Source organism: Opisthorchis viverrini (genome assembly GCF_000715545.1).
Source record: "Opisthorchis viverrini unplaced genomic scaffold opera_v5_127, whole genome shotgun sequence".
NCBI lineage: Eukaryota > Metazoa > Platyhelminthes > Trematoda > Opisthorchiida > Opisthorchiidae > Opisthorchis > Opisthorchis viverrini.
Genome location: NW_008751785.1, coordinates 66,808 through 94,263, shown reverse-complemented (window position 1 = coordinate 94,263; position 27,456 = coordinate 66,808). Strand labels below are relative to the sequence as shown.

At 46.7% G+C, this 27,456-nt stretch overlaps 1 protein-coding gene across 1 annotated transcript in view; it reads left to right on the top strand.

Annotated features, from left to right (window-relative positions):
- Positions 1-5,341: 5,341 nt before the first annotated feature.
- The window catches only part of T265_06294 (hypothetical protein), a gene marked incomplete at both ends in the record, with an annotated part of 56,869 nt that continues 34,754 nt past the window's right edge, over positions 5,342-27,456 (top strand). The window contains 3 exons of the mRNA XM_009171521.1: positions 5,342-5,494; positions 15,190-15,737; positions 26,150-26,271. Of these exons, the coding sequence (XP_009169785.1) occupies positions 5,342-5,494; positions 15,190-15,737; positions 26,150-26,271 (823 nt within the window). The remainder of the gene's footprint in view (positions 5,495-15,189; positions 15,738-26,149; positions 26,272-27,456) is intronic.

Below are 27,456 nucleotides of genomic sequence, written 5' to 3'. Positions count from 1 at the left end.
TCTATCTTATCCATGTAACCAGGAGGGGGCCATCACTCCCAACTACCATATGACGCCTCCAAAGAATCCACAGACGACTTCTATATCGTATCAACATCTTCCGGAACTGCTCAACCTCTCTATGGGTATGCCTCATAGAAAGGTACCAAAGTTCGACGGCAACCCCTTGAATTACTGGAAGTTTCTGAGGGGTTTCACCAGTGGGGTCGCCCAATACGTTACGGATCCCGCAAATCGCCTAGCCTTCTTGATCGATGCATGTGAAGGTGAAGCACAAGAAGCAATCGATCACTGTTCAATACTTCCGCCGGAACGCGGCTACGCAGAAGCCTGGAAGATATTGGCTCGCAGGTTCGGCAACCCCTCGACGATCGCAAGACAGTATATTGCGTCAGTCACAACCGGGCCGCCCATCAGACCGAACGACGCCAGCTCACTACTCAAGCTGGCCGACACAATGAAGGCTTGTTGGTTGGTACTATCCCAACTGAACTACTCATCAGAGCTTAATACTAGAACAACCATAGGCGCTATTATTAGCCGCCTTCCGACTGCTATCCAGTCACAGTGGTTCGACCGGGCCTCGGAAATCCTTAGGAAGAACCGAGAGCCCAGTTTCGTCGATTTGACCGATTATGTTCTAGACAGAGCAGATGCATTATCAGTTAGAGAGTCTTATCTGCCGAATGTTTCCCAGCCGAGCACCAGCAAGTCAGAACGCCCCCGTAGCTTTGTGACGGCACCATCGCCAAGGCTATCCACACTTGTGACGACGTCCGCGGCTAATAAGCCTGGAAATGGAGAACATAGCCCGACGATGTCCCGTCCGTGCGTGCACTGTGGTAAAATGCACTACCTCGATCAATGCTCGCAATTCATTCGCTTGGACGTTGATTCCCGTGCAACGTTCATCCGCTCAGCTGCACTTTGCGAGCTTTGCCTCAAGCCAAGGCATAACGCGAAACAGTGCCGCTCGAGGCGATGTTGCGGACTTAATGGCTGCCAAGGTCTACATCACCCATTGCTCCATCCGCCCACTCAGCCTTCAGCTAAGTCAGTGGGGCCAACATGCCAGGAAGAACGCCGTCCAGACCTCAGCGTCAACTGTGCCAGCGGATCGTGTAATCGGACAACCGTGGCGCTCGGCGTACTGCCTGTAACTCTTCGCGGTCCCCGTGGAGTTTATAGAGTCAATGCACTTCTTGACAGCGGTTCGGACTGCACAATGCTGAAAGAGGATGTCGCCTTAAATCTCGGGCTATCGGGATTGCCCGCAAACATAAGCGTTTCCACTCTCAACGGTCAGAATTAAGTATCGCCCACTCGGGTCAGTCTTGATATAGATACATCGCCGCCGGCCAAGACGCCGCAATCTCTCAAGGCATGGACCGTTCTACAGCTCCCGTCGATTACTCAAACCTTACCAGCTAGAGAGCAGTGGTCTAAATGGGATCACTTGAAAGGAATCCCATTCGAGAATGCCGGAAGCCAAACAATATCCCTATTGATTGGGATGGACGTACCGATGGCACAGTGGGCGCTGGAAAGCCGAACGGACAGGCCACACGAGCCTTACGCCACTCCAACACCACTCGGCTGGGTCCTTTTTGGGCCGGTAAATGATACGAACGAGAGGTTGGCTCGAATCAACCAGCTCAGCCGCCATGTGGAAGACCGTCTGGATTCAACGTTAGAAGCCACGACCGACATCGAGTTCAGAAACCCACCATGATACGAGTGCTCGTCGTCACAGGCTGATGAACAAGCATTATCTCCTAATCTCTCTTCGTTTCCGCCAACATAGGCAGGTGGTTACGACAGGCATTGCGTCATTGTTTCGTCAAGTGAAGATACCCGAATCAATCAGAGAGGTGTTACGATTCTTATGGTTGAAGCACGTCCATATTGAACAGCCCCCGAAGACGTACCATATGACTGTATATCCCTTTGGCGCAACTTCGTTTCCCTGCTGCGCCAGTTTTGCCCTGAGGCATACCATCAAGAGCCATGCTAGTACGTCGAGCCACGCCAAGTCATCAGCAGCCGAACGGGCATTTCATGTGGACGATTCGCCGCTAAGTGCACCTTCTTCAGGACGTCTAGCGGCCATCGCCTTCAAGTTGAAGGCAGCCCTGGAAGCCCGCGGATTTCGACTGACGGAATGGTCGACGAACGAAACTAACCGTTTGGTTAAAGTCGCTTTCGAGGATCGTGCAGACAGTGTAAACCTGCAAACGCCTTCGTGGTGTCGGACGCTTGGGGTTCAGTGGGGCATACTGACTGACGAATTCCTGTTTGAAGTAGATATCCGGCTCGAAACTCCCACGAAACAAAGAATACTGTCACCTACAGCCTCTCCACACTACATTATGGGATTCATCGGCCCGGGTCTACTACCAAAGAGACACTTCACCGCACTTATAATTAAACATTACCACATTACCAAGAGAGCTATGACCACGTGGGCTTTGGAGAAGTACCGGCAGCTGTGCATAACAGATGCTGGGTTTTGCGAGGGTGAACCGCCATCAGATGCGTCTTTTCGTCCAGTTGTCGCTGCCGTCGATGGTTGCGGCTACTGTGCTACCAACTGGTGCCCTTCATACCATATGAACGAACCAACCGCACTCTTAAACCATTCGCGTCCACCGCAGTGGACTGCTTCGGGCCTCTGTTAGTCAAACAAGGGCATGGCAACAATGTCTTCAGCACGAATAGGACTGGGTGTTCTCCATACATAAAGGAAGTCATCGTAAAGACAGAGAAGCTGATCAGTCTGCAGGTGGCTCATTTCCCTAATCCTATTCAACGCGAAACTGTCACAAGCTGCAAAGACCGATGGGAGTAGTTCCGAATAGGTAGTAACTAACTTATTACAATTTTATACAAAGTCTGAAGGGCGATGCCGAAAATCTTGCTTCTTTGTGGCCTCAATCATGTGTCACCTAAATTGTTCCATATGGTAGTTGTTGATACCCCTGTGAATCAACGGCGAACAAGGGTAACTTCCCCTGTTTTCTGACTACTCATCAGTAACATGACTTACACCTGTTTATTATGACACCGTTTCGTTTTCTTGCTGCTCGTTTTCCCCCGCTTTGTTCCTACTTAAGCTCTGCTTATCCCTTATTAGGTGATGTCAATATTTGTTGCCCGTCTGTCATTGCTTGCAAGTTCGTCTGGATTGCACCTATTCACGAGCGTCCACTCTGACCGAAAAGCGCGCCGACCGGGTATCGAACCCAGAGTCTGCGGACAGCAGGCGAACGCGTCACCGACTACACTAACCTGACACCCAACGCGGCTAATTATTTTGTATTACCCATGTATCGCACCTGGCAGATAGCCCTTGCTGAGCTTTGTTTTAAACGGGCGAAACCGCGCAATCTGACCTGTCACGCGGCACGAACTGCTGCGTCGACGCCGACCGAAAGACAATCCCTCACATTCCGAACGTACTGGCTCCTGCGCCGTTACGGTCAATTCACACTGTCAGACTGCCTTTATATATATGTCTGTATATCGTTTGGTACTTACTTGCTGTTGCCCCTATGGAAATCCGTGCTGCGTCAGTGACTACTTCCCGCTCCTGATGATTGCGTCATTGTTGATTTTACGTCTGCTTAATTCATGATGCTTACTAATCCGTTTTACCGTAGAACCAGTTCCTGTCAGTCCTCAATATATCATCTGCTGCCCCACGTCCGTCTGCTCCTATTGACTACTGGCTGCGAACTGCGTATAATCCAATAGTCGCAATCGTCCTGTGAGATCCATAACCGTCCGCATCTTACACATGATATGAACTAGTTATACATTATTTCGCAGACATCTTCAGCCACACGCGGTGGCTTGGTCAGAAGAAGAATCCTTTCACCTATCCATAATATAGGCAGAGAGGCGTCGAATTCTATGTAGACACAAACTCTGCGTTTTACAACGCATTCAACGGTTAGAAATCATCCGCAAAGACCTCGAAACAAAACGACCATCCACGACGTTTGGTCGGAACACGTGCTTAAAGATTTGAATCAAGCGGGTGTGACAGCCTAGTGAAGAGGAGTATCAACTTGGGGCTTACCGTCATGACAGCACCCTGCACATACATACATAAGATACAGCAGGCTTACAAGTTCTCAACCAAAATCGACAGCTATTAGCATCCTAATTCAAAGGAAAGCAACCGACTGGGGTCAAGACGTATTGCTCGCGCTATATTATATTTAACTGCGCCGGCGATGCCAGCAGTCCCCTGATTGCCAGTATGGGAGTGCGCGTGCCACTTTGGGTGAAAAATACTCCTTTCAAAATATCGCATTTGTTACTGGATGTATATTTGGTGTTTCTCTGAAACCAAACAACTGAACTCCAGGGTCCTTAAGGTGATCTCTACCTCCCCGGTGAATATCTTCGTTCGTCATCGAAATCCACGGGTTTGCGAGGGTGTCGCAAAAATCGATTAAACTTACCCTCAGGGCTTCAGAAGTGGCTTGATATGACAAATTCTGCCACGACAGTTGATGCTGATACGCCAGGATATATTCGTCTTTGGTGCTCTGTTTATCTTATCTGTAATATTGCGACAAATTTTGGTCACCATATGTTACCATAAAACCCGTTTTCCCCGGCTACTGGCCCCGATAATGACTAGAGAATAAGAAACGCCCACGTCCAAGTGTGTCTGTGTTTCACTGCATTGCTCAAACCCATTAACCAAACCACTTGGGTTTAGCGAATTGGTAAAGCGACCGTGTAGAATTCTTTAGGATCAGGGAGAACATTTAAATGAATCAACTGCCAACACAAAGTTCTTGCCGGTTGTGTCTTAAACAGATAGACCAGAAGTTTGGTTTCATGGCAGTAAAAAACGAAGAAACGATGCCGAAGCAGTTCTGTAAAGGATAGCTCGAAGCAGAAATGAAGTTTCGAAGCACGGAACGTAAATTATGATTAGGCGGTAGAAAGTACTTTCTCTGGTGTACTGACTCGGAACGGATCCAATACACCCACGGAGAACCACGGAGCAGAGAGCTGTGAGCGCCATCGCATTACCATTTTTCGATTGCTGATGAAAACGCAATGTGAGGACACCAGCGAAAGGTTTATAAACATAGGTAGACTCTTCCAAATCTTTCTATCCTGTGCCGTCGACGGAATTTTGCTCCTGCATTTGGAGATATTCGAAAGAACGTTGAACGGGAACCCTCGCACAGTGGGCACCGGTGGCTTTCAAATTTATCGCAGAATACGGCAAATATCGCGGTAGAGGATGGCCCCCGGAATTTCGAGCGGGATAACAAGGGAAGTTTATTGTCCGCCCACTGCTTCCCGCTGAGATTTGATGGCTGAACTTAAGGAGCCAATCCCAAGGTCGCACCCGGTTGGAGGTGTTTCGAACTCCTCTGCTCTCCGGCCCTCGCCGTTTTCAAACGATGTCATGGGAAACTCTGGCTCTACTAGCGGCGAGCAGTGCAGTTGGATAGCCGTACCCACAGTGAGCTCCTGTAGTGTTTCTGTTCTAATTAGCACCGTACGAGAGATGAAATTTTCTTCCTATGCCATGAATAGAGAGCTGTGTTTAGTTACATGAGAAAAAGGTATGCGCCAGCTTAGGTTTCGTTTTCTCGTCATATATAAACACGAATTGCGTAGCGACTTTTCAGGGGTAACTCACGCATGGAATTCACTTCCGGTCAGAGTAACACGCGAAAAGATTAAAATACAGTTCTGTTGATTCCTCTGGCACACTTGTAATGCTGTGCCTCAACGACGATTCCATCGCGGATAACAGTGTGGGTAAGGGAATTTATTCAAGGGCTGTTGCTATAACCACAACCTCACAAAGAACTTCTCTTTGTTTCCTCCTGTGAAATTGTACTCGAACAATAACCTCATTTAGGACTGTGTAGTTATACACCGTAGTGTAGTAGTAGCAGCCTTTCGATGCCCAGTGTCCCTGCCACCCGAAGGAAGCTCGAGAGCTGTGATACCGCCAGGTCACCCGATCCGTGACAAGAGTAGTCGATATGTGATAGTTAGGTTCCAAACCTTGGACTTTTCAGTCAGTAAATTTGGGTTTTTAAGCACTGAGTTATCCTAAACCAGGCATGTTAGTCGATGGCATTATCACTTAGTTGCTACTGGAGATTTCTGTGGAGATTGAAAACTGGAGAGTTTCGCATCTAACTTAGATGTGGTAACAGCGGACTACATGCGTGCCAGTATCGTTAACTGTTTGTGAGTTGGGTCTCGGAACCCACTGTTCATTTGTTGACCCGACTTTATTTGGTGGTTAATGCTTTCATGCTTGGTTCCTACGTCATAGACTGTCCACCTCCTGGTCCTTTTCGCTCATCTCAGACCGGAACGAAGTGGTTTCCTCGGGTTAGACTGCTCTAGTATTCGAATTCATCGTCATCAGTGACAGCACAACATTAGCTTTTAACTATTGCCTCATGACATACAAACCTAATCTCGAAATACTGGCTGCGAATGAAAGACTGAAATTGGATGGGGACGGAGCCTAGTGGTAGATTATCACGATCATTTCCGTATGTCTACATCTTTAGACGCCCATTAGGAGCATTTGGATAGGACCTGAAAGTAAGGACGTCAATGTTAACGAGTAGTCATATTTTACAACGCCATCGGCGATGGATAACGATGTGACCAGTTTGGGTTCGTAGCTGGAAGGCTGTGAAGGCACGATGTAGGCAGCCGATTTCGGTAATGAGGAATTTCGAACATGAAAACAGTTTACGCTGAGTACATAGTTAAAGTCCTTGTTCGCCGTCATCCAAGTCGCGGTACTGTCTTCCCAATCGCGCATCGAAATCCGCGGTAACCACAACGATATCTGAGCTTTCAGCCATCATCATGGAAGTTGGCCTTGATGGTGTCCGAAATACAATCAGTGGAAACGTAAGCCAACAAAGGTTAACTGCCCGTCTATGAGGCCCTTTCTCGAAATGCTACGCGAGTTGCTGAGAGGTGACAACCTAGTCAAGCAAGTGCCGACCCTGCACAACCAATCGTTGCGGCCTGAAGATCGCCAGGGTTGCGCAACCGGAAGTGAGATGACGATTGGAGATATTAGCTTAACCATTCTGCTTGGATCTTGAATTCTCGTTCCTGATACATGGCACATAGCGATTTCAAGCGACCCGAGTGTGCTAGCTAGAGTAACCTGTTGTCCTGCTTGTTTCAGGGTGCAAACGTTTAAACCAGCCAGCTGCACCTATCGTCCGTGCGTGAAATCTGATTTCGAGGTATCCGAGGTTGTCGAGATGAAGCCTGGTGTGGGAGGGATGGTGTCTTCCTTCTCAGCGGATGGGCGGACAAGAGCATTACTTTGTGAGTGGGTGTAGGGGAGAACAGGCATGTGAAAATTAAGGCGTAAGCTCTGTCCTGTTTTCGTTTGTCCACCCTACTGTAATCGGCTGGTGGCACCACACACTAACCGACGTGACACGAGATTAATGTGCGAAATTCGGTAGTACGGGATTTTCAAAACCCAAGGGCTTGGCTCAAGAGCCCGACTGGAAGGCAGTAATATTTCATGGGTAATACCAATGCATCAAATGTTTTAAAGATCAAGCCCCAAACCTGGAGAAACGGAAGACTGTTTCTCATATCTTTAACTGGTCAGCCTGCTATGATTACCACTGTCTAACAACGACCTCCCGGTTGCGCTCATCGGGTTATGTGAGTGAAAAACTATCACACATCGGTAGGATCCAGTATTTTCGGAAGGCGAATTACATGTCCAGACCAGCTTGATCTGTAGAGATGGAGTAGCTCGTCCATTGCGGGAGAGTTTCTTCTACCGAACGCTGTCTGGCGTATCTCATAGTCCGGTATTCTTACCAGACTGTCAGCGCTTCGGGGACACCGGTAGTCAAACCCCGAGAGTTTTCGTACATTTTATGCACACGGAGGCCGCGTTTCTGACCAGTGAAGCGGTACGCATATCACTATCGTAGTACATGTTTTCCTTTGACGGAAAAAATGATCTCCCACTGGCACAGTAATAATAACCAGTCGTTCAGCTCCGGCTCCCTTTCGGTACCTAACTGTCATGCTACTCGAAGGAAGTATGAGAGTCCAAGGCTAGACAGGATCAGTCGACATGCGGGGTTTGGATTCGAAGTACGGATCTTTTGGTCGTCATCGTCATCGACAGCATGACATCATTGTTCAACGGCGATGCTTGCTACCGTACAACCATTATTTATTTGAAAGCCTTATTGCGAGGAAGAGAATAAAGGTCGACATAGAAGGAACTTAGTGCTAGCTCACAGCAATCATTCCGAGGTGCCTAGACCTCCAGACACTCATTCAAGCAATCTGAATACAGACTGACAACAAGAACGCCATTGACATCGGGTTACAGCCATATCCTTGCATCACTCCAATCAGGCGCACTAGGAATCTCGCGATCCTCACCCTGAAAGCTGACTAGCACCGAGAGCACTCACACCTTCCACAATCTCTTCCACACCCCTCTGCCAGCTCAAGGGCTGGCCACCTCTCTGCTTCCGCCTCTCTAAATTGTGCATGGAAAACAAAACTCTCTTCGGAAAACGATGGTTCGGTATGTCATCAGCATCGACAGCATGACAGTGTTCAACACCGATGCTTCACTACCGTACAACCATAACTTATTTGAAAGCCTTATTGTGACGAAAGAAGTAAAGGTGGATGGGGGAGGGACTTAGTGCTAGCTTAACACACTCATTCAGAGGTGTCTACACTTCCAGACATTCGCTCAGGCAATCTGGATAGAAACTGACGACAAGAACGCCACTGACATCGGTTGGCAGCCATATCTTGTAGTATCTCCAACCAGGCACAGTGAGGATCACGCGGTCCCCATCCTGGAAGGCGAGTAGCACCGACAGCACCCAAGCGCTTCGTGAGCTCCTTCATACTCCTCTGCCAAGTCAAGGGTTGGCCAACTCTCTGTTTACGCCACTCCGAATTGGGCATGGAAAACAGTACTCTCTTCGGCAAACGATGGTTCGGCATGCGTAAAACATGTCCCAACCAACGCAGCTTCTGGTGCTGGACACATTCTTCAATGGAAGTACCCGTTACACAACCAAAAACGCGCTTTCAAACTGCCTCGTTACGGATTTGGCGACACCAACCCACACGAGCTATGGTTCTGAGACAACGATTGTCGAACACCTGAAGACGTCTCAGTTCCGCTGCTCGAATAGGCCAAGTCTCACATCCATACAACAAAACAACCCGCACTGTAGCTTGATGTACACGTCCCTTCAGATTCAGGGATAAACCATTCTGACGCCATAGGTGTCTCAAGTTAGCAAACGCGGCCCGAGCCTTGCATTCACCTCATCTGTCACACTACAATCAGAACTAATACAACTTCCAAGATACGTAAAACGCTCCACAACTTCCAATACCTCTCCCTGGATTGTAAGTGGCGTGTTCAGTGACTGCACGTCCACAACCATGACCTTACACTTTGTTGTTGCAAAGTGCATACCAAAGGACGGGATGACTTTGGTCAGTTCATCCAAGAATACTTGTGCCTTCTCCGCCTCTTCGAACATGAGAACGATATCGTCTGCATTTTCCAGATCGACAAGGTTTTCTTCACAGGCTATTTGGACACCAGGGTTTTGGAGACCCTCCAGCGTTCGTCTCATCATTTCATCGGTCACAAAGTTAAAAAGGAATGGAGAGAGTGGGCATCCCTGACGGACACCGCTTTGTGTACGGAAGCTTTTGGAGAGCTCTCCGTACACTCTCACACGTACGGAAGTCTGAAAATACGAAGAACGTATTATGCTTACGAACTTCCGGGGCATTCCTTGGTGGGCAAGCGTCTCAAGAAGAACAGACCGATCAACCGAGTCGAATGCGTCTCGGAAATCCAGGAATACTAGGATCGTGGATCGCTTATACGTATGGCGTTGTTCTAGCACCTGACGCAGTGTGAAGGTTTGGTCAACACAACCCCTACCAGGCCGGAATCCCGCTTGCTGCTCTCGAGTCAGTGTCTCACGAGCTACCGTAAGGCGACGAAGCACAATTGACGCCAACAGTCTCGTTACAACCGGGGTCAAGCTGATTACTCTGTGGTTACCACACTCACTACGCGCCCCCTTTTTTGAAAACGGGCACTGTCACCGATTCTCCCCAGTTGTCTGGGACAGACTCCTTTTTCCAAATGCATGCATACAGATCAGACAAGCGCTGACTGAGGGCTTCACCGCCGTTTTTGAACAGTACGGGTAGAAGGTCATCCGGACCGGGAGCTCGGTGGCGCTTGAGAGAACATATGCAGTCGTAGGTGGTTCCACGTTCACTGTGCGGGGTTCTACTTCACCTGTGGGCCCTAGATGAGTGTCGGCTGGTGGCCGAGACATTTGTTGTTCGAAGTATTCAGCCCACCGGTCGAGGCGTTCTTCTTTGTTCGAGATGGTCGTTCCATTCTGATGTTTGATGGTTTCACTCAGGTAGTTTCCGGGGACCGGTCGCACGGATCAACTGAAATACTCTCCGGGCATTACCGGCTTTCTGGGCCTTTTCCATTTCTTTGGTTTTCTGTGTCCACCACACTTCATGGTCGGATCGCAAGCTCACTTTCACTTAGCGTCTGATAGCTCTTCGCACCGGGTTATGTTCGGGACCGGCTGGGATATTTCTTCGAGATTTAAGTAGTGCCACCGTTCGGTCTGATATCCAGTGCTTGAGTGCGCCTGGTTGGGTCGTGCCACAGGCCTAACCGACGCAGTCTTTCCAATGGAAGTCCCTACTGAACAACCGAAAACTCGCTTTCTAATTGCCTCGTTGCGGACTCACCGACAGCAACCCACTCGAGCTGTGGTCCTGAGACAACGATTGTTAAACACCTGAAGACGTCTCATTTCCGCTGCTCGAATAGACTGTCTCACAACCATACAGCAAAACAGCCCGGACTATAGCCTGATACGCACGTCACTTGTGATTCAGGGATATATCGCTTTGACGCCAAAGAGGTCTCAAATTAGTAATCGCGATCCGGGCTTTGTAGAGTCATGCATTGACCTCATCTGTCACACTACAGTCAGAACTAATAGAACCAATACAATATGCAAAACACTCCGCAACTTCGAGCGTCTCATTTTAAGTTTCGTGTTCAAGAACATGACCTTACGCTTTGTGGGTCCAAAGTGTATACCAAAGGACGAGATGCCTTTGGTTAGTTCATCCAAAAACACCTTCGCCTTCTCTTCGAATACGAGAACGATGTCGTCTGTATACTCCAGGTCAAGAACGATTTTGTCAGGGGCTATTCGATTCCGGCGTCTTGAAAACCATCAGTCGTTCGATTCATTATTCCATCCATCACGAAATTCAGTAGGAGTGGAGAGAGTGGGCACCCCTGACGGTCACCGCCTTGTGTGCGGAAGCTTGTAGAGAGCTTTCCATGTCCGGCGATATGAGAATACAAAGAACGTATTATGTTCACCAACTTCCGGGGCGTTCCTTGATAGGCAATCTTGTCAAGGAAAACAGACCAATCAATGGAGTCGAATCAAGAAATACTGAAATTGTGGGTCGTTTTTACGTCTGGCGTTGTCCAAGAACCTGATCGAGTGTGAATGTTAGGTCAACATATCCCCTACCAGGCCAGGGTCCCCGGTTGCTGCTCTCGAGTCCGTGTTTCATGAACCACAATAGGGTGTCGGTGCACAAGTGACGCCACCAATCTCGTTGCAACCTTTTTATAAAATGGGCACCATCACCGACTTTTGCCAGTTGTCTGGGACAGCCTCCCTTCCCCAAACGCAATCCAACAGATCAAACAAGCCGTGACTGAGGACTTCACTCCCATCTTTGAACTATGAGGGTGGAAAGTCATCCGGACCAGAAGTTCGGCAGCGTTTGAGGGAACATATGCAACTGTAGACCTCTGAGACCGTAAGTAGCTCCACCTTCACCGCTCAGGGTTCTACGTTAACTGTGGGCTCCCAAAGAGTGGCATCTGGTGGCCATGACAATTGTTGTTCGAAGTAATCGGTCCATCGGTCGAGGGGCTCTTTATTCAAGGTTGTCACTCCTTTCCTATCCTTGTTGGTTTATCTCACAGGGGGTTCCCGGGAACCGGTCGCACGGATTAACTGAAATAATTTTCGGACGTTGCCGGCTTCCCAGGCCTCTTCCATTTCTTTTGTTATCTGTGCGCACCACACTTCAATTTCGACTGGCACGCTCACTTTCACTTATCGTCTGATAACTCGTCGCACCAAGTTATGTTCAGGTTCGGCTGGGATATTTCTTCAAGATCTAAGCAGTGCCACCGTTCGGTCTGATATCCAGTGCTTGAGTGAGCATGTTAGCGCCGTGCCACAAAGAAAATTCTCAGCACTATGCAACGAGGTGAGTTCAGGATGAGTTCACATCTGATGATGGAGCATTTGGAAAAGACTCTTGAAGACGATTGTGGTAAATTCGTATAACATCCGGATCTTCGAGTCTTTCAGTTGCCAAGCAATTTGTGCGCATCTTATGCGGCCCAGGAAAAACGTAGGGAGAAGTGACTCCCGACGAGTGTGGTCGAAATCCACGAATGTGTCCCAAAACGACCGGCAGTCAGTTATTGATCCGCGCCATCGGTAACTGTTGGCAATGTGATCGATTTGAGTTCGTGACCGGTATACCTTTGAAGGACACCTTGTGGTGTGACGAACTTGACTATTTCGGAAGTTAGTGCTGCATAAAGACAGCCCGCGGTCAGCACACACCTGAGGCAGTCGTTCACCATTTTCCGAACGTACCGAGTCTAATCCATCTAATGGAGTCCCAGGTACGCTAAGCCTGCCCACTTGTGTATGCAGATCTCCAACAACCACAATGATATCTGAGCCTTTAGCTTACCGCGACAGGTTACTGATGGCGTCATAAAACCTGTCTTTGATGATGTTAGAGGTACAGTCAGTTGGGGGCGTAAGCAGACACGGCAAACAGACGTCGATCAACTTTCCCTTTGTGAGAATACTTCACAGACTTTGGCAGACGAACCGCACAGAGGCGACGTTCAGAGGGTATCCAGTCAAGCAAAGATCCTTCTACCCGATGGTTTAGGACGATAGCAACCCCTGAACATCCCGCCGCAGCAGGTTCCGGATCACCAGAGCTGCGTAGCTGGAAGCGAGTGGAGAGTCATGGAGCGGTTAGCTCAACCGCTGTGCTTGCATCTTGAATTCTTGTTCCTGATACACAGCACACATCAATGCCAAGCGAGTCCAGTGGGAGAGCAAGAGCAGCTTGTTTACCTGCTTGCTTTAGAGTGCGTACGTTGGAGGCGGCTTGACAGACGGGGCATCGGAGCTTGAAGATTAATTTCAAGCTGCCTGGAGATGTCGGCGCCGGATGACGTAAATGTTTGCGAAACCATTATAGGATGGACGGAGTCATCAGTCATAAGTGTTGGGCCTACAATGATAGGGGTAGTAATGGGGTAGAGAGTGGTGGAAGAAGACGTATGGAAAGAGAAAGGAAGTATCAGTAGTAGTCTGTTTTCGCTTACCCGCCCTGCTGTATGCAACGAGTAAGGCGACCCGGCTGATGGCACCACACTACAGCCGGTGCGGCATGTGAATATTTATATACTTGTTCGTATATTACGTATGTATGTGTTGTATACATGTATATATGCAGTTCATGGTTGTATGTTGGCTGGGATACTGCGCCCACATCTAGACAGGGAGACAATTAGGGCCATCAACCTACCCCTCTGGCTCAAAAGCCTGATCGCAAGGCAGCTGTGTTTGGCCAGGAATGCAAGTACATTACCATTTTTACGGGGCAAGTACATTATCATTTTTACGGAACACGTTGCCGTGCATGTTCCAACCCCCAACCTGGAGTACCAGGAGACTGTGTTCCTCAGACCTCTAACCATTGAGAGGCTCATCAAGTGTCGCACGGACACCCCCCCAGTATAACTCAATGGATCGCCGAGGTACGCAAACCACCACACTTCGGTAATGTCCAGCCTCTTTTTGACGGCCAAAAGAAAAGCAGCGACGGACAAGTGTATGAACACAGTCTACGTAGATGTTTCAGGGCGAGCTACAATTGTTTTGGACCATCGATGTCTGGTGACGCAGTCGATTCGCCCCTGAGACTGGCTCGTTTATGGGATGCACCATGCTTCCAGTTGGCACTATTTTTTAAAAAAACTTAGTGGTGCCCAGAATAGCGCAGTTACACATGGCATCCACCGTTTATCATGCGTCTCAATCCCAGTGTACAACGACCCCCCAATATAGCTTCAACGGTATTAAGTCTACCTAATTACGCTTTCGTAGTCCCAGCAATCAAAGCCCTATCTGAGCTTTTGTCCTATTTGTTAAATTGCTCGGTGTCCTATAAACTGCCCCCGAGGATACCAGAGCTAGACCTTCAGTTGGACCTTCAGCGGGTAGTGTGAATGTGCACCGATTGTAGAATGTTTTACAGGCTTTGCCGAATGAACCGCATGGCGACGACTAATAACGGATGTTCAGGTGTCTTTCCGCTCATAGAGGCCGGAAAATACACCCATTTCGACTCATCCAGCTCTAGATTACCAGCGGCGCACAGCCAGAAGCAAATGGAGACCGACAGAATAGTCAGTATGACAACCGTACTGGGGTTTTCTATTCACGTTTCTGTTAGGCACAATACATCATTAGAGTACGAGTCCAATTTTCAGGCTAGCGACCTGACGTGAAGCCAGAAGAAAAGTCACATCATACAGAGGTGATAGTGAATGTCCTATGTCGCTCTAAAATGGTAACTTCATAGGCCCCTCGACTAATCTTTGCTTTATTTAGGAAATTCGAGGCACGATTCACAGAAATATCCTGTAAAACGGAGCTCATACATCTTAAGGTCTGAGGACATCACTGAGACGATCGTAAAAAGAATTATCTTTCTTTAGTATTTTTTATCTCCTTGTCTATTCAGGATGGCATCAACGGTCATTTTTAATAAGACATATGAACCGCGCAATGTCACTGTTTAGTCTCGTAACAGCAGCATGTTTCACCTCAGCCGTACGTTATCGTTAATGTACCGCAATTAAGTGGATGCCCTACGAGGAATATTTGTTTTCTATACTCGGTTCTATTAGCACTGCTATTCTGTTTTATGCTATGTTAACCTTTTCGTGTGTACTTTTTTGATCAGAGTGACACCACTGCACCTGCGCAAGCCGCCGTTCATCAGCTGCCGTTTGAACGAACTTCATCCAGTGGGCACGTGCCTCCGTGTGAGCCCAGTACGTTGGCTGCGAGCACCATACACGATTCCAGCATACAAAACTTTAGGTCCCAGGTCGCCGGATCGGTTAGCAATAGATGCCTCTCTGACCGCTCTGGGGACGTTTGGAACAGCTTTTTAGAGGCTTCCTGTACTCCCTGTAATGTGCCACAATCAGCCCAGTCCGTAGCTCGTATTCAAACCGACCCAATGAGTTCGAACGCGATCCACTTACCTACGAACACTTCTACCGCCCAAACCTCGCCAATACTCAACCCAACTGATGGATATTTTGTGGCATTACATGATTACATGAAACGCGTGGATGACGATTTGAGCATGGTTAAGGGACAGACATTCCGGGTTCTTGACCAGTCGCATTGTGACTGGTGGTATGTTGAATGCAGTAGCACAGGGCACAGGGGATACGTCCCAAAGAACCATTTGGCTGCGGTAACGAGCATCGAATCCAACGAGTGAGTTGTTGAAGTATTGTTTTCGAATTTCGCCTCCATGTGGGCAGTTCAGTCAACCATGCGTTAATTGCACTTGTTTTCCGAGATCCATCCAAAGTTGGACGTCACTATTCCAGGTATCGCCTGCAACCACCGGAGTAAGATAATGAATTAGGAAGTAGTTCTTCGGTTGATGTTTTATTCAATAACGGATCTTACTTATTGACCCCTTTTGCTTGCTCAGATATGGTAGATAAGGGGCGTCGAATATGTACAGTTGGAGTTGCATGTTAGATGTACGGAGTTCAAGCTCCAGCACGGACAGGGATATCCGCTACTGATGAACTCTAGTGGTAGTGAAGCTCAAGTTCAGTGCTTCTAACTCAGGATAAGAGGGACACTGTTCAAACGCAAGTGATTTGAACGTGAATAACGAACAATGTAGGTTATTGGAGACTTGAAATAAAATCTATCTAGACGTGGTGTTGGGCCTAGAAGACCATTACCTGTTCATTCATTGTCACCAAGATAGTATTATGGAGTGCCCAAGACCTGTCTAAAGTGGTTGCTTCAAAAGTTTCGTTTTCGTATACGGTAAAACCCTCCTGAAACGTGACCACTCTTTTTCATTAGGCCTTTGAAATAAGCATGTGGCTTCACAGCATTAAAAACCGGGAGACAACACTTTTGTCACTTATACCACCCCCCATAATGACCGCCTCTTGACGGTTCTCGTAAATTCCTGTCGTCACCTTTCTAAAAGAACTCTCTACTTTAACGAAATACACTCATTTGCATGCCAAATTGATGCACACAGGAGATTCACCTGGAACCCACCTGCATTTCTCGTTTATGGTGTCTATAAGCAACTGAATGTGCTGCACCAGGCCGCCTCCTGTTTCAGTTGGCACCATAATCAATATATCGCAATAAACTGTATAGACGTAATACACTACTCATAAGGTTACTGAAAACCCTCCGACAGAACACGAACGATTTCACCCTTCTTGGGACTTTTCAGGTAGGAGCAGTCCCCAAGTCTTCATCAACCTCATGTTCTGTTATAGTACAGCAAGAGAGCAAAGTATGATGCAACAGAAATATCCGATAATCGCCTGAACTGGTGGACGGACCACTTTTAGTACGATGCGCTTTTGCCGAAACTGTTAATTCTTGTGGAAACTAGGAAGCTAGATGCCCGATCAGCTCAGATGAGCTGTTTTGTCAGTGAATTCGGCTAAGCACGTTGATTACTTCGGATTCCTCATGAGAATTCACCAAACAGGGTTCTCCTTTCGCCTGAGTTATAAACTGATTGAGATCCAGTTCCGCAATTCGTTATGCCTGGAATACGACATGGTAACGGGCTCTTTTCTTTGCCCGATAATATTTCAAATTATCCTGTCCAATTCTAGTTCACGCTATAGACGTTTTGCGTCCGCCCTTTAATCCAAGCAACATGGTCCACTGGAGACGTTTTGCGACCGCCACCCCTCCTATCGTTTTTCACGCTGCTCAGTGTGTTCAACTCATTTACTTACTTGGTTGTCTGCTACGGTAGCGTAGTAACCGGTAAACGTCTGTCAAAAGCGCAATACTCTACGGATCAAGTACGCAACCGCTCCGCTAGTTGTCAGTCTTGTTGAGTTGAGTAGCATAGTTACTTAGCCAAGAGCTGGTCAGAAGATTGTGTCGCCATTGCTTTTGAGTCTTTACTGATTACTGTTTTCCAGTAATAGCAAAAATCCTTACTTTTGTAGATATGTGGTAGTATTGGGAATCATCCCGAAAACAAAGAACCATCCCAAAAACCAAGGCGGACGGATAGGTTTATCCCTAGGTGTTCCCTAATTCTAGAGTATTCCTCCGTTTTCTACAAAGAGCAAATATACACTACTGAATAAACATTACAACTGAAACCGCAAGCAAGAAGTAGGTCATCTCCGATATAAAATAGTTCTATAGATGGCTACCGACGGCAACATTTAGACGATATGGTTGGCAGTTGCTCTATTCGGCTGGCATGATGATGGCTAGGTGTCATCCTTATATTTTTGAAAAAACTTTATTTTTTGCGAAAAATATTTCAATAATTCTACGTATTGTCAGGTTGTACACCGTCTGTAGCTCGATATATTGATCCAAAACATTTCGCTACAGTCAATCGCACGCCAATCTCACCAAATTCCTCCTGTCAGTGAATAAAATAAGTCAGTTGTAAGGAAGCCTGCGAAACGAAGTGAACGTAGTCACATGACAGAGCGACGTGACCTACATCAGACGCATTCTTTGAAGAGCTGAAACGGCTTGAACTAGTAATTTCGGTTCAGCTTTATCCAATATGGCCTTACGCTCGAAAGTTAATGTTATCAGATTAGTACACATCCAGGAGTTACGCGACACCATACGAACTTCGTATTCGGATGCACTCGTGGTGCAATCAAGCGGCTGGACTACAGGAAACAACTTCGGAGAGATCTGGGACCTGACCACGGTATACGTTCGATGCCCGTCTTACGCAACTCTATGGATGACTCGTAACTTATCAAATCGGTTCGGCTGCCATGCGACCAACCAGACGTGACCCGACAAAGCCAGATTAGGATACGTAGGTCCTTCTGCAAATAATTTACCTTAATCGCTTTCAAACGGTACCAGGAAGTTTATGTTTAAACCCTTGAAGAACAACCTGCTACCGTGCAGATTTTGGCGGCCGGGACTACCGCGCTACCCATGGAATGATCCGTAATATCCACCTTTTAGTAGCTACCACTCTTGAGCGCCCCGTCATTGACTGTGTGGCACAGATTTGAATGTGTCAGGCTTCATTACTGGTAATGGCTTTTATACTTCGCTGCCAAGCCATTGTTTGACCGCCTCTGGCTCTCTTCCACCCTTCATGTGGTTGTGCGAAAAGAGCCCCCCGAGGAATTCGGTCGACTGGCATACACAGTACGTGGACAAGCCAGCGCCACCTATGTAGTGTGATCAGTTCATCTATCGAGAGTGAGTTATTTCTTCCGAATACCATTCGGCGTAATTCAGCAATGCTTATCCTGTGTTCCCACCAGACTCGAGCAATGTTCCGAAGACATTGATGGTCAAACACTGAAAGTCTTTTGACGTCCTCGGCGCACAGCGGCCAGGTCTCTGATCCGTATAATAAGATGGAGCGCACCGCAGCATTGTAAACTCGACCCTTGACGGATAAGCTGTTGTCACGCCTACACCACAGGTTCACAAAAGCTGCTCTGACCTTCCCAACCCGGATGGAAATATCGTCTTTCGCGAGACCACCGGGAAGAAAAATGAAACACTAACACAATGGTCTACCCACCACCAGGCTCCACCTGTATAGGAATGCCTTGTTATAAAGACCAAGTTGTCGCAGTCAGGAAACTTTCAACAAATGAATAATTGGATTATTGACCTACAGTAATGTTCGAAGTAGTTTGATACTGTCCACAATAACCTCGAAAGCAACTAAGTTTAGCCCATCTATCTGAAAGCAGAAAACCGTCAGTCGGACGGAGAACTTGGTACGGATGAGGCACGACCTGATTAGTCATAATGTTGACTAATCAAACTACAGTGAGGGAGCTCAATAGAAGGGGCTATGCGAAGAACCTTGTGGAGAATCCCATGGCTTGTGGGTTAAACACAGTTATATCCGGATCATCTCGTACTCATTGTAGACGAAATCAAACAGAATTCTGATACAAGCTGGCAATTCGAACATGATCCTTGACTTCCTGGTCCAATCGGAACGTCCGGTTGCATTTTTCCCTCTCAATATTTTATAAATTGTATTTTATCTGAATAAATACCGACCTGAAGTGACATTTACTATCGTCTAAAATTGTGTTCCCGAAACGAAATTGTCAAGCCATTTAATGAAACCTTATTGATCGCAATAAATGTGATTCACCATCATCACAATGACGGAATAAACACAAGGAGGCCCCACGCCCTACTTCAGGTTTTCCATAAAAGATACAGGCCAGCACACCCGAATTACATTCAAGCTCGGTTCTATGAAAAGTGTGCGCCGTCAGTTACAGGAGTGATGACCTGAACGGTCATTTTCGACAGCATCTTTATCCTAGTATCAACGTCGGTCGCTTGCAAATGAACATATTTTCCTTTGGACACATCAAAACTAAAACTATTAAGGTAGATAAACGTAATCCGTGTATGGTCTTCTAAGTGGAACAGCCCTACAATAGAATATTCATGACAAAACTAAAACTGAGGGTTTATTAGCTTGCAGGCTACCGGACCTTCGAAAGGAATAGCGAATGCTGACGAATAATTTGCAGCGGAGACCTGGATTGATTCAAAATCCAATAAGGGGTTACGGACTTCAGTGTATACAGGCTTTGCTGCTGCGATCGAACAAGTCAATTTTATACCAAAACGATGTGGGGCGAGGTGGCTCAAGTGGATAGAGTGCGAATTTGCTGACTGAAAGGTCCGTGACTCGAACCCGACTTCTGCTTCTTGACTTCCCCTATCGAGGCTTAGGGAGACCTGGCCGTATCCCAGCCCTTGTGCTTCCTTCTGGTGGTATGGCACCTAGACACCTTATGGGTGATACAGCTGAACGATTATTTTTTATATTTTAAGGATTGTCAACGGAATTTCTAGGAGTAAAAACAGAATCAATAGTGAAAGAGAAAACCCGCAAAATGGTGCGAACATGCGACATGTACACTGGTCGAGTTAACATAAAGTTGTTTGTGAGATAAAATGAAAAACCAATGTCCAATAACTGACTATTCAAGGGTGACAGTCTCTACATAAGCTTTGATCGGATAACAGCCATCACTCTCACTAGGTTTCAGTAACTCCCCGGGTCACCCAGTTTACCACAAACTAAACGCAGAAGGTCGCATAAAGTAAAGGATCAAAGATTAAGTAAATGGTCTCACAGTAAGCCGAACACGGTGGTATACAACTATGTCTGTTAGCAGAAAATTGATTATCATGCACCAAGTAGTGTTAGCAAAGCCACAAATAAACAGAGGTAGTGTCTAGTGTGTAAACGGATAAACAAGTGCCACACCATCTGTCGCGTATCGCTAAAGGTGAGCGCGACGAATCCGAAAACCCATAAATGATTTATGGAAGGATGGGAATCCAAGAGGCTATAGAAAATTAATCCCTCTCTACGTGGAATACCAACAATTGGTGGAAATGGTAATAAAAGTGGATCAGCTCTGTAATGAGTATTTTGAATAAGCGAGTTTTCCTTAGTTGAAAACATTTATAATGACGGTCGCCATATTACCATAGTTAACAAAGTGGAGATTTCGTTTGTTTTCGGGATGATTCCCAATACTACCACATATCTACAAAAGTAAGGATTTTTGCTATTACTGGAAAACAGCAATCGGTGAAGACTCAAAAGCAATCGCGACACAATCTCCTGACCAGCTCTTGGCTAAGTAACTATGCTACTTGACTCAACAAGACTGACAACTAGTGGAGCGGCTGCGTACTTGCGCTTTTGACAGACGTTTGCCGGTTACTACGGTGCCGTAGCAGACAACCAAGTAAATGAGTTGAACACACTGAACAGCGTGAACGACGATAGGAGGGGTGGCGGACGCAAAACGTCTATAGCGTGAACTAGAATTGGACAGGATAATTTGAAATATTATCGGGCAAAGAAAAGAGCCTGTTACCATGTCATATTCCAGGCATAACGAATTGTGGAACTGGATCTCAATCTGTTTATAACTCAGGCGAAGGGAGAACCCTGTTTGGTGAATTCTCATGAGGAATCCGAAGTAATCAACGTGCTTAGCCGAATTCACTGACAAAACAGCTCATCTGAGCTGATCGGACATCTAGTTTCCTAGTTTCCACAAGCATTAATAGTTTCGGCAAAAACGCATCGCACTAAAAGTGGTCCGTCCAGCAGTTCAGGCGGCCATTTCTCATTGCGCTTGGAGCAAATTATTGTTGTTTCGGTGTTCGTATAGTTTATTTTTTATATATTTCCGCTGCTTTGGTTGCCCAGCAACAACCTGTAAGTATCCATGCCTCAAATGTATCATCCCTTATCGGATATTTCTGTTGCATCATACTTTCTGAGTATCGTCTTACTGCAATGAAACGGGATTTAGTCTAAATTTGGCACAATGTATGTTCCCAATCTGTACCTAATTTCATCAATGATATGCAGCTGAAACTACAGGATAACATTGCTTTAACTGTTTCAAAGAAGAAATACGTTTATAAAATACGCTCATGTGTTCACCGGTATTTTTCTCATGGAAGATTCAGCTGAATTCCAGGTGAATCTCCCGTTTATGAGATTCCACAACTGAAAACGCTTAGGTATTCGATGGCTGGTTTCGCCCTACTTGGCCTCAGTATCCGAGTTTTCACCAACCGCATTTTCTGGTTGAACCCAAGCCTTGTCAGAAGCCGATTTTTATCCTGTCCCGACTAGTGTTCTGCGCAGGTTTCCGGGTTAAAAGTCGATGGCTCAACCTGAACCACTTTACCTGGACAAGCTTGTCAAATGGACTTATCAGATTGGCTGGCATCAGTGGCCTCTACTGTGTACATTTTTTCCGGGTAACTACTCGGTGGTGTCCCTGCGTCTCGTTTTCAGTTGTTTTTTGTTGTCTCCCACTTACCATAATGTCATTGTACTGATAGTAGTAGTACTACTAGTAATTGTCGTTCACAAATAACACACTCCCGGTGCCTAGCTGCCATGTCACCCGAAGAATGCACAAGGGCTGAGATACTGCCGGGGTGCTCAAGCCTAGACAGAAGCAGGCGAGATGCAGAGGTTGGATTGGAACCACTAATAGTTCGGTCAGTAAGTCGCTCTTTGATCGCTGAGCCATCTAGGGCTCCATGACACTAAGGTTGCGAATGAATATTCCAGAAAGAATTGTCAGCTCCAAAACTTCAAGTTGAATGTTATGATGAAGCTTCTGGGTTTGGTTGTTTACAAAGTAACTGTCTTTTGTTGTCATGCAATGTGTAAGTTAGGCAGAGAGTGGCTAACTTACTACGTTATGGGATGAGTAATGAATTGATTGTTAATACCAGCGTCCAAGAATCGGACGCGATTCTGTATGTCCTTTATGCCAGAGAAAAACCATGCACGGGTGTTTGTGACTTACGGAAGATGTCAAAACTTCTATTTTGTGAACCAAAAAATAACAACAGAATCGCTAATTGTATTTTTGGCCCCTGACGGACAGGAAGCTTCCGGATCCGACTATCTCGCTGCGCATCCGTTGTTCATTGCCGCTTCTTCCAATCAGAAATAGTCGAACTGAGCAGAATGCTTCCGAAACTTTAGTTAGACAGAAATTTTGGGCATCAAGCCAACGTGCCATTCATCTCCTTGTGTTATTCATGCGTCGTTGACACTGAATCGTAAATTTGCTTAACGAATTGTCTGGTCGCACATGGTGGGTTCCTGGACTGAAAGAGACCAATTTTCATGGGCTGAAATGCCATGATATACGTCCTCTAGCACAAAAACTACTGTTGCATTCCGTAATTGTGCCTGACCAATAAGCGCTGTCTTTCATACCTTGGTTTCGATCTCAGAAGCGGTTATCCTGTCAAGTGGTGTGACAATCATGAAATCAATTAGAACAATACAGTACCCATTCCGAGAGCGTCTTTGCACACGAAACTCGTGTTACCTCAGTAGCTACGGATGCCTCATGAAAACAACCACAAATGACCAACAGTCTGTCACACCATTGATAAAGCATTGCATACAGGATGCTACCAAGTCTTTGGACGTGGCGTTCCCTTGTCTGTCGAGTAGAGTACTTAATCAAGCTCTGAGTCTTACTGGCAGTTCATGGTCACCCTCATCCAATTCCTTGTAGGTCATGTGTTCTTCAGATCACCCAAACAACGCAATACTGTCATTTGGCTCCGACAATTCAGGCAGCAACTCATCTTCCTCGTTTCTTCAGGCCAGCCAAACTTCTTGACAGTTTGGCGGGTTGATAAAATGTTGGGCTCGGTCCAGTTTCTTCTTTTCAGTGACATTTAGTGATGAGCGTTTCATCAACCTCTCAGGTTATATCGCTTATATGTTGATGGCCGAATTATTATTACAGTGGGAAAAAAGGACGACGGCTGTCACCTGCTGTTCAAGCTCTTTCTGATGGCTTGTTGGCAGCTGGTGTCTATCTGTTAGTTGTGCGCTGAAATAACCGGATAGTTACAACAGCTTATGAGCCGTCGTGACTGCTTAAGGCCAGTTATTTGACAAGGGGGTGATGGGGAGGCAAGTATTTGTTGGAGACATTGGTATTGCAAATAGACTGGTGCTGACGTCGAATTAGAAGATTTCCGATACGGCCGGTCGACTCAGTTTGTTCCCTCCGTTTTGACTTAGTTGATTGCTCCTATGGTCGTTCGTTTGTTCGCTGAGCTAGGCAAACGTTACATCACTAATCGAGATGCCATCATCAGTGCCTTGCTTGGAAGCGTAGTAAATCGTAGAACCGGGTTGTTGGTTGTGCTTTGAACAGTACTGCGTGTGTGTTAATATGCGTTCTGCTTGACAGGGCTAACCTTTGGTAACGATTGGTTGTTCGGTAGGGTTGTTCCGTCTGTTGCTCTGTTATCCTGAGTCCTGATTGCTCGATTGCTTCTATGTCCACAAGGACCGCGTCCTTAGTTTGACGCATGACATTCTGTGAAAGTAATCAGTACGAGTAGGGGTCTTGTAATAAACTAAGACATCGATGACAGGTGGCAATATGAGCTCCGTAGCACACGATCTCGCCTATGGTGTTGAAGAACGACCAGGGTTCGGTGTGTACCTATAGATGCCCATAGGGACTTCTAAGGTCGCGCTTCTACGAACGCAGGCACAATACACAATAAGGTGCGTTACATGTGCTCGCTGGTAAAGTTCATTTAACCGGGCATAGATTCCATGCTTAAATGGATCAGAATTGTGTTCACCGAACCGAAATCTTGCCGAATTAACTGTTTAAACTCGGTCACCTGCTAGACCGTTGCTAAAGTCAGTGATTCACTGAACACGCCACTTACAATCCAGGGAGAGGTACTGAAAGTTGTGGAGCGTTTTACGTATCTTGGAAGTTGTATTAGTTCTGATTGTAGTGTGACAGATGAGGTGAATGCACGAATCTGCAAGGCTCGGGCCGCGTCTGCTAAATTGAGGCACCTATGGCGTCAGAATGTTTTATCCCTGAATCTTAAGGGACGTGTGTATCAAGCCACAGTGCGGGTTGTTTTGTTGTATGGATGTGAGACTTGGCCTATTCGAGCAGCGAACTTGAGACGTCTTCAGGTGTTCGACAATCGTTGTCTCAGAACCATAGCTCGTGTGGGTTGGTGTCGGCGAATCCGTAACGAGGCAGTTAGAGAGCGTGGTTTCGGTTGTGTAACGGGTACTTCCATTGAAGAATGTGTCCAGCACCAGAAGCTGCGCGTAAACAGAGAGGTGGCCAACCGATGACCTGGCAGAGGAGTATGAAGGAGATCACGAAACGCTTGGGTGCTGTCGGTGCTGCTCGCCTTCCCGGATGGGGACCGCGTGATCCTCACTGTGCCTGGTTGGAGATACTACAAGATATGGCTGCCAACCGATGTCAGTGGCGTTCTTGTCGTCAGTTTCTATCCAGATTGCCTGAGTGAATGTCTGGAAGTGTAGACACCTCTGAATGAGTGTGTTAAGCTAGCACTAAGTCCCTCCCCCATCCACCTTTACTTCTTTCGTCACAATAAGGCTTTCAAATAAGTTGTGGTTGTACGGCAGTGAAGCATCGGTGTTGAACACTGATGCCATGCTGTCGATGATGATGGCGATTCCCCGGACCACTGTAGGTAACACAAGTAAGTGTTCGTTGCCGACTGCTCACTGGTTGACTTTCAGTGGGTCTGATTTTCCTGTTTTTTTGGCTGTGTTGCCGCCATTTATCTGGAGGCGTTGAAGTCTACTGTTGAACACCATTTCTGTTCAACTCTCTGAATGCTAGCTGTCTGGTCGCCAAAAAGTCCGATTGGGCTACATTAGTACGTGTTGATTGATTGATTCACTTCCTCTTGTGATTTATCTCCGGTACCGTGGGAGGCTCGTGATAACTCAGTGCTGCCATCTAGGCTTGAGCAACTCGGCGGTATTTAATCCTTGTGTCTCAGGGTGGCGTAGCAGCTAGGTACCGAAGGGGTGTTGCAACTGAACAATCATTATTATTGGTAGTAGTACTTTTATTATTACCACAATGAGGGATATGGATATTTCACACAACCTGCTTGGCAGGTTCGTTGGCTTTTAAAGTTTGGTTTGTACTTGGTAGTTTTGGAAATGTTCGTGGAAAGCACGAGGATTCCGGTTATCTGTGGGCTGGACATCAATGAATGGTTCTTTCCGCTAATGGTCAACTTTCACTCGTCTTATTCAGGTGGTACTTTGGCGAATTACGTCGCGTTGAAGCTGAACATTATCTTCAGATGCCTGGAAATGAACACGGCTCATTTTTGGTGCGTTTGAGTGAATCCCAAGCCAACGAATATTCCCTTTCCGGTAAGCTGTCATTTGAGTCGTTTATCCACCTGCATTCCTGTAGTTTGTCAGCTTGCATGTTTCTCTGATACGTGTTTCATGTTGCACACCTCATTTACATCCTACCTGATCACTTATCGATTGGCGTGAGATAAAAACACTACAGGTTTACTAATGGTTGGAAATGGCACTTGTCCATGAACTTCGGGTTAACTTGGGACACACTGTTGTACTCGCACCATATTTTTAGTGTTCATTTTATAGTCTGCCTTACCTATCGTTTCGTTGCAATCGAGCACTCAGCCAGCAGGCCACCTTCAGCTTCTTGTAAACTCAGTTCTGTTCCATCCAAAGTAGGTCTGTTTGCATCTTACGTGATCCTTTTTACCAAGTTGACTGCTGCTTGTTGACGGGAATCCCTCTATACCCACCTGATGGGTCCCGATGGGAGCACTGATTAAATCTTTCTCAGCTGAAATTCAGACAAATGCCTGTTCTGCTACTAGTTGCTCACATAATCCTGCATCTGCAGTTAAGGTAAACCCGTGAAAACCAAATTGATTTACAAATGAGTGTATTTCTCGAAAACAGTGCAATTTGAGTTCAAGTAGATCATAAGGTTGACGGAAACTCGGAAACTGCGCCTACCTGATGAGCCCCAAGAAGGGCGAAACCGGTCGTGGGCTGTCGAAGAGTTTTCAGCAACCTTGTGAGTAGTTTCCTTTATGGAAATAATGGTAACAATGTTCTCAACCAATTGAAACAAGCTGCACCTTCTCTTTTGCAGCGATGTGTAACTGCCAGCCAACTGGTTAAACGACCAATCTGTTCACACCCATCTCATGATCCCCAATAGGGTTGAAGGCCTTTGTGTAGCTGCATTTTCCAGATTCGCTCAGATCTTTCCAAATCAGTATTCGACCGAGCTTCATTCATACTGCTTGGGCATTATAAGATTCCCTATGAGAATCGATAGTTAGTTAGGATAAATAGCCTGACAGGTTGAGTGGTTGAGTTGCCTTATTGTGTCGATAATCACTGCGAACAAGTGACACGTTCGAATAAGGCGATTCGCAACTCTTTTTGTCTTGTGCATCTTCCCTCCACAAGGTGGTCTCTTTCTGGCTCATATTGATGACCCATTCGGGCATAGGATTCACTTAGATGATGAAGTAAAGCATGGCAGAAGTACACCTCCTGCTGAAA